We start from the raw sequence: 7,500 nt of genomic DNA on the forward strand, positions 1-7,500 counted from the left end.
GAGGTGTGGAGTTTAGCCTGGTAGTGATGGGATTTTCGGCTCTTTTCAGAAGTCTGGTTCTTTTGGCTCTCCTTAGTATGAAAGATTGGCTCTTTCGGCTCCCAATTCAGCTCCCCATACATACAGTATTTTTTACCAAAGTAATTAATTAACCATTTAAATTATATTTTAGAACATTTCAGACGTGCTTCCACTCCTTGACGTGTTTCTACTCTTTGCTGTTTTCTCACAAAAAACGGAGAAAATCCTTTTTTTCAGTGTTTTCCCGCCATTTTCTTACTTTAAAGGTGCACATGATTGGTCAAGATGTGTCGCGTACATGCTTGACAGTGGAGACAGTAATGCTCCGTGTACATCAAGCGCTACCAACGCGACCCAGGTAGCTGGGGTGGTTGAAGAAGTTTCGCCATGAATTCGTTTTATTCGCTCTGGACGCTGCACTGACATGTTTGATTCAGCTAATCACATAATGGCTCTGTCTTGACAGCCTGGGACATTCTTCGATATGAATGTTCCAATTGGTTTTCGCCGAACCACGTCTTAGCGAATTCGCTTAAGATTAGCTTGAGTTTAATCGTCAAAATTCGCCCTGGTCGCTCAAGAAGCTTCGCTCCTGGCGAATTCGCTCTGGTAGCTTTATTCGCCTTCCCTCCATAGAGAAACAATGACTTCCGCCGCACAGGTCGCTTATTTCGCCTTCGATGTACACAGGGCATAAGGCACTGATAGGGGGAAAACTGTTGGCAAAAACCCCCCCAAAAAAGTCAGCTCCAAAAACGATTCTCATTATGGAGCCCATTTCCTGAAGTTCACCTCAAAGTCGTTCACTTCACCGACACATCACTATAGCCTGGGCACACCTACACACGTTGTTCTGATCATCCTCTAAAAGCTTGCAGAGCTTTGGAGTCATGCTGGCCAGGTTAGTGGGTCAAAAGACCAACAAAGGTCGGCGTCTGCGCCTGCACTTAACACCCGTGTGTTGCTTGGTGCGTGCACTCCCAAACTGGAGACATTGAGCATGGACTAGCTCCGAAACCTCTGTTTCTCCAGTTAACCTCAGACTTCTGTTGTTTAATTTCGGCTTCAATACACTTTTTCACACAAGCCTTGTGTGCGCCTCCTTTTTTCCATTATCTTGACAGGTTAGTGGGTTAACATGGTCTTCCTCTCAGAGTAGGTGACTGGTTGGCCAGCAGCTTGAGTAGTGATGGCCATGCAAGGAAATCAGTGAAAAAATCTGTGCCATGTGTAAATGGGGTGATTTGATAGGCCTTTCCTAGAATGCACCTGTTCTATGAAGTACCACTCCCACTTGCTTCAGCACTCCGCCTCTTCTCTCTCTCTCTCTCTCTCTCTCTCTCTCTCTCTCTCTCTCTCTCTCTCTCTCTCTCTCTCTCTCTCTCTCTCTCTCTCTCTCTCTCTCCCATATGACCCAACTCTACCACTCCCACACCTCCCCCCTCCCTCTCTGACTCCATGCCCTTTGCTTTGGGCTATCCTGCGTAGCGTACCCCACTATGGCCCTGTTTGGAAACCCCACTCCCTCACTACCCTACTCTCCTGCCCTTCTATTTTGGACACTCCAGCTAAGATCAGAGGACTCCTCTTGGGGTTGGGTGGGGTGCCATGTCGTGTCACAGCAGATTGATTGATTCATGGAGAGACGTCGTTCAGTGAGGGCTTTGACCCTTACTGCCTGCTGTATACAGTACGGGGGATCAGATGGGGTAGAGTTTCTCAAAGAATGAGGATCGACCACTCCCCCCCTTCCTTAACAAGCAATGTTCAGGCTCTGAAAAATTCATGGAGAAACGTTCAGTGAGGGCATTGACCCTACTGCCCTGAATACAGTAGATCAGATGGGGTAGAGTTTCTCAAAGACCGAGGATCGACCACTCCCCCGCCTTCCTTAACAAGTAATGTTCAGGCTCTCAGAAATGCACAAGTGGTGGAGAATCTACAGCAGTGGTGGTGCGGCGTGAGCCAGATCTGGTCCGGGCATTGCAAACACTTTTTGACCGCCATGAGTTTGGAACAGGTGAAAACACAAGTGTGCCATCTGTGACCATGCCGGTTTGGTCAATTTGTTTAGCCCTCAGCCTCATTTGCACAACATAACTTGGCCCTTGGGGAAAAAAAAACAATTGGAGAGCAATGATCCAAAGTATCTACAGTATATCACGAAAGTGAATACACCCCTCACAGTTTTGTAGATTTTTGAGTATATCTTTTCATAGGAAAGCATTACAGAAATTTCACTTTGACACAATGATTAGTGACCTTTTAACAACATATTTAACCGCTTAAATTTCTTGTTTGTAATCTTAGTCTCAAGAGAGATGAACAGACCAAGGATATGGATCACTGGAACCATGTCGTGTGATCTGAAGAGACCAAGATAAACAAATATACTTTAGATGGTGTCAAGCATGTGTGGTGGTAAACAAGTGCGTTTTACAAAAAAGGTGTATCCTCTCCATAGCCAAGCATGGTAGTGGGACTGACATGGTTTGGGGATGCATGAATGCTGTCAACATTGGCAATCTGAAATACACCTAAAAGAAACATGCATGTCATCATGCACTGTGACTACTGAAGCAGATCCTGATATTCTCCATAGGATTGCATTCAAATCTCACACCAATCTATTTAAGCCAGATACAGACTCAAAATGTAAAGGTTCAATGTAAAGAAAGGTTGAAACGCACACTGATGACCTCCCTTTTCATCCCTTTTCATTTCGTTTCAATTCGAGACGATTCGAGCCAACACAGCCCCTTCTCTACCGGATTTTAATCTGGGGTGTACTCATTTTTATGTTCAAACCTTAATAGCTGTATTTAGTTTTTTTCTGAGTGAACAAGAAATTTAAGTAGTTAAATATGTTGTTAAAGGTCTAATCATTGTGTCAAAGTGAAAATTCTGCTTTCCTATGAAAAGATATACTCAAAAATCTGCAAAACTGTGAGGGGTGTATTCACTTTCGTGATATACTGTATCAAGCAAAATGGCGATGTCCATTGTCCATTGTCTCTATTCATTTCCCTTAATCCATCCATCCATCCATCCATCCATACTCTATGCCAGGGGTTCCCAACCTTTTCCAGCGTGGGGCCCACTCAAATTGTCACAAATGTTCAGGGCCCACTTCTGACCCAATAAAGAATAAAACTCAAAAGCAACACACACCAAAATAGGATTATAATTTGTAGAAAATTATTTCAAGGCCCACTTGGAATACCTTCAGGGCCAACCAGTGGGCCCCGGCCCATAGATTGAAAATCACTGCTCTATGCGGTTCCTATGGTTTCAGGTGACGGTCTACTACTACTACATGCAGATGAATAGTGCTCTGATCAGGCTGCACGTGCACATGGTGATGTGCTGTTTGTCTGCCTTTCTGACTGTCTGTCTGTCTGTCTGTCTGTCTGTCTGTCTGCCTGCCTGCCTTTCTGCCTGTCTAACAATTCATCCATCCATCCGTCCACTGAACCATCCATCCACATATGTTTTTTGTGGTCCACGTCCACATGGTGGTGACATCTCTTTGTGCTCTCTCTTAGTGGTGTGCATCGGCACTGCCCTCACGATCCGATTCGATCACGATTCGGGAGGTAGCGATTCGATTCGATCCGATTCTATGCGATCCGATCCAATCCGATTCAATTCTACAATGCATTGCAATGCATTACATTTCTACTGAAAGCAAAGCAAATGTTTAATCAGTCATGATGAGGCAATACAAGTAGTCAGATACTGAGCAACAATTTATTGGCTATTTTCTGTATCAGTCTGTATCAGTCTTGCAATGTTTTGAAGTGCTTTTATTTAATTTAACATTCATTTGCTCCCGAAATATCCATGGAAGTAATTGAAACTTAAAAAAATTGCCGGATCGATTCTGGAACTTGCCGGATCTATTCTGGATCGTCCATGCCCCGCATCGATTCGGATCGCCGAATGGTTCATTGTTGACACCACTATTTCTCTCTTTATTCATCCGTGTTCTGTGTTTCTGTGGTTTCCTTCCACGTCTGGTTTCAGGTGACGGTGCACTACACGCAGCTGCACGGTGCCCTGATCCCGAAGCGCGTGCACACGGTGGTGATCTCGGTGCAGCACGACGACTACATCTCGCTGGAGGAGCAGAAGGAGATACTGAAGGAGCAGGTCATCAAGGCCGTGGTGCCCGACAAGTACCTGGACGAGAACACCATCTACCACCTGCAGCCCAGCGGGAGGTTCGTCATCGGAGGACCACAGGTGAGATTTGAGTGGACATTACTGTACCTGTCCGCAGGTGTTTTAGGCATGGGCGTTGTTTCTCAGGTATGTTAGTTTATCGCTATTACACACAATCCACCACCTGCATCGCAGCGGGAGGTTTGTCATCGGAGGACCTCAGGTGAGATATGAGTGGACATAGCCTGTGAGAATTCTTTGGTGGGAACATAGTGTTTGCAGGTAGATCTCGAAGGTGTATGAGTTTACCTTGTCAATCATTGTTTACCTTGTCACACAGCATAAATAGCGTGACGTGTGCCATGCGCGATACGCCCCTTTTTGGGGGAAAACATTGGGGGAAAAGCCAATGCAAGTCAATTCGGCATGTAGAGCATGAACAACGCTAGTCTACAGGTCCTTGTCTTTCGTTTATTCTTTCCCAACACCACCAATTGTCACTGGCCTTTCCCCCCAGTGATTTCCCCCCAAAAAAGGGTGTAACACACACAGCACACGTCACGCCGTTTATGCATATTCAGACGAGCACACCATTGGTCCACCATTTATCATCGGTCAGACTTTAGAAAACTTTTGGGGCGCTGTGAGCCCCAAGCCCCCCACATTTGGGCTTGCATGCATGCCCATGGGGACCCCGGTTCGAATCCGGACGGGGTCATTTCCCAATCCTCCCCCGTCTCTCTCACCCACTCATTTCCTGTCAGCATCTCATACTGTCCTGTCAATAAAGGCAAAAAAAAGCCCCCTACGAAAAAAAAAAACTAAAATTTAGAAAACTTTTATAGTGGAGGAGGAAAGAGCATCCATCTATCATCATCCTTGCAATCCACCCCCGAAAAAAAGGTTTCAACTGTAGCACTTGGTGACACCTGTGTGTGAAGTTGGCACCCCATATGTTGAAAATATGAATAAAAGCATTTTGGTTCATTTGTGCATGGTTTGTGCAAGCAAAATGAGCGTTTGTGCACAAACCATTCGTGAAGATATTTACATTTTAAGAGGTTGGTGACCTTAGGTCACTCAGCACCCCCCTCAACATTCAAATGACTCAAAAACTCATTGCTGTCTACAAACTATATAATAAATTCATGTGTTTACGTTGGCGTTTGTGTTTGTGTTTTGCAGGGTGACGCGGGTGTGACGGGCCGTAAGATCATCGTGGACACCTATGGAGGGTGGGGAGCTCACGGAGGAGGTGCCTTCTCTGGCAAGGACTTCAGCAAGGTGGACCGCTCAGCAGCCTACGCAGCCAGATGGGTGGCCAAGTCACTCGTGAAGGCCCAGCTCTGCAAGAGAGTCCTGGTCCAGGTGAGAAAGCAAACAAACACACACACACACACACACACACGCACGCACGCACGCACGTACGCATACGCATACGCATACGCATACGCATACGCATACGCACAAACACACATACACACAAACACAAACACGCATGAACGCACGCACACACACACAGACAAACACACACGCACGCACGCATGCACACACACACACACACACACCCTTGAGAACTTTACTATGGACTATTGATCACTGTGGTGTCAGCTGACTCTCGTTCACGCCTGAGTATCTTTGCAATTGGTCAATTTGTGTCTATGGAAACTCAGTTTTGACTTGTGGGCACAAATAAATAAGTAAAATGTGTTTGTTTGTGTTGCAGGTGTCCTATGCCATTGGTGTGGCCCATCCCCTCTCCGTCTCCCTCTTCACATACGGCTCCTCCCAGAAGTCAGAGAAGGAACTGCTGCAGATCGTCAAGAGGAACTTTGACCTCCGGCCTGGGGTCATCGTCAGGTGAGATCGCAGAGTTTTGGCAGCTCCTTAATTTGCCCCATCCAGGGGATCATTAAAGTTACTGTAGCCTACCTCTACAAACGTAAACATAATCATCTTATCAATCTTATCAACGCTGCTCACAGTTGCTGATGAATAGGAAAATTCCGTCCAATTTCAATATGCAGCTGTATTGCCTGCCTACTCTACCTTGACTAGACAGTACCCGTCAATTTTTTTCCCTGAACCTGGCCATTCTAATGGGGGCATGGTTAGTTTACATTGAAAATAATAATAATAAAAAAAATACACAATCCAAACGTCATCACAAAAGTTATGCAATATCAACAGACGCCATACAACACAGAAATAACGTTTTGGACGATATTTGGGTTGTATATTTGGATTTTTAAAATATATACATTTTTTAATTGAAATTGGTTGAAATTGTCTTAAATTCTCCTTTCTAAAGAAGGAAGGACAACACTCCTAGTTGTGTACTTTATTGCCTGACAGTCAGGACCGCTGTCAGCTTTGGCTGGGCCCGGGACGAGTGACCCCTTTGCTAGGAAACTAGGAGTGCTGTCCCATCTTCTTTACTTTGAATACTTCTTACGGAATGAAGACCCAGTTGCGTTTTACTTCTGTTGAGTTGAGCACATTATAAAGCTATCACATTAAAGGGACACTGTGTGAGATTTTTAGTTGTTTATTTTCAGAATTCATGCTTCCCATTCATTAATGTTACCTTTTTCATGAATACTTACCACCACCATCAAATTCTAAGTATTCATTATGACTGGAAAAATTGCACTTTTTATACATGAAAAGGGGGATCTTCTCCATGGTTCGCCATTTTGAATGTCCAGAAATCGCCATTTTTAGCTGCAGCAATGACTGCACTTGAATATATTCGTTTTTTAGGCTACTTAGTAAACTTTCATGAAAAGATCAAATTCGGCAATAGACGACAACATAGTTGCAGTACCTTTTTTGACCATTTCCTGCACAGTGTATCTTTAAAATTCGTCCAAAATGATGAACCTAACTGTGTGTCTTTGGCAATGCAGGGACCTGGATCTGAAGAGGCCCATCTACCAGAAGACAGCCTCCTATGGTCACTTTGGGCGCAAGGAGTTCCCCTGGGAAGTGCCCAAGAACCTCAACTTCTAATCACCAGGAGCCAGGGATACAGATCCGGTGTGTGTGCGTGTGCGTGTGCGTGTGTGTGTGTGTGTGTGTGTGTGTGTGTGTGTGTGTGTGTGTGTGTGAGTGTGTGTGTGAGGAGTAATGGGTGTTGCAGGGGAGTAATGTGTGTTTGGCTAAAAATCCCAGTTTATAAAAAGGGATTTACACCGAGTGTGTGTGTGTGTGTGTGTGTGTGTGTGTGCGTGTGTGTGCCTTGGCAGGGGGTGGTGGGTGTGGGGGGTGTTCTTGTATGTTTCTAGGAAGAGAGGGTGTGTGTGTGTGTGAGTG

At 45.2% G+C, this 7,500-nt stretch overlaps 1 protein-coding gene across 2 annotated transcripts in view; it reads left to right on the forward strand.

Annotated features, from left to right (window-relative positions):
* The window catches only part of LOC134467471 (S-adenosylmethionine synthase-like), a 16,614-nt gene that overhangs the window by 7,245 nt on the left and 1,869 nt on the right, over positions 1-7,500 (forward strand). The window contains exons 7-10 of one of the 2 annotated variants that reach the window (XM_063221348.1): positions 4,048-4,266; positions 5,371-5,553; positions 5,912-6,045; positions 7,095-7,500. The exon at positions 7,095-7,500 is cut by the window's right edge and continues 1,869 nt beyond it. In XM_063221348.1, coding sequence (XP_063077418.1) covers positions 4,048-4,266; positions 5,371-5,553; positions 5,912-6,045; positions 7,095-7,197 — 639 coding nt within the window. In that variant the 3' untranslated portion in view covers positions 7,198-7,500. Of the gene's footprint in view, positions 1-4,047; positions 4,267-5,370; positions 5,554-5,911; positions 6,050-7,094 lie in introns of those variants that run through there. The other variant, XM_063221349.1, reaches the window with a different exon arrangement.

Source organism: Engraulis encrasicolus, chromosome 17 (assembly GCF_034702125.1).
Source record: "Engraulis encrasicolus isolate BLACKSEA-1 chromosome 17, IST_EnEncr_1.0, whole genome shotgun sequence".
NCBI classification, from domain to species: domain Eukaryota; kingdom Metazoa; phylum Chordata; class Actinopteri; order Clupeiformes; family Engraulidae; genus Engraulis; species Engraulis encrasicolus.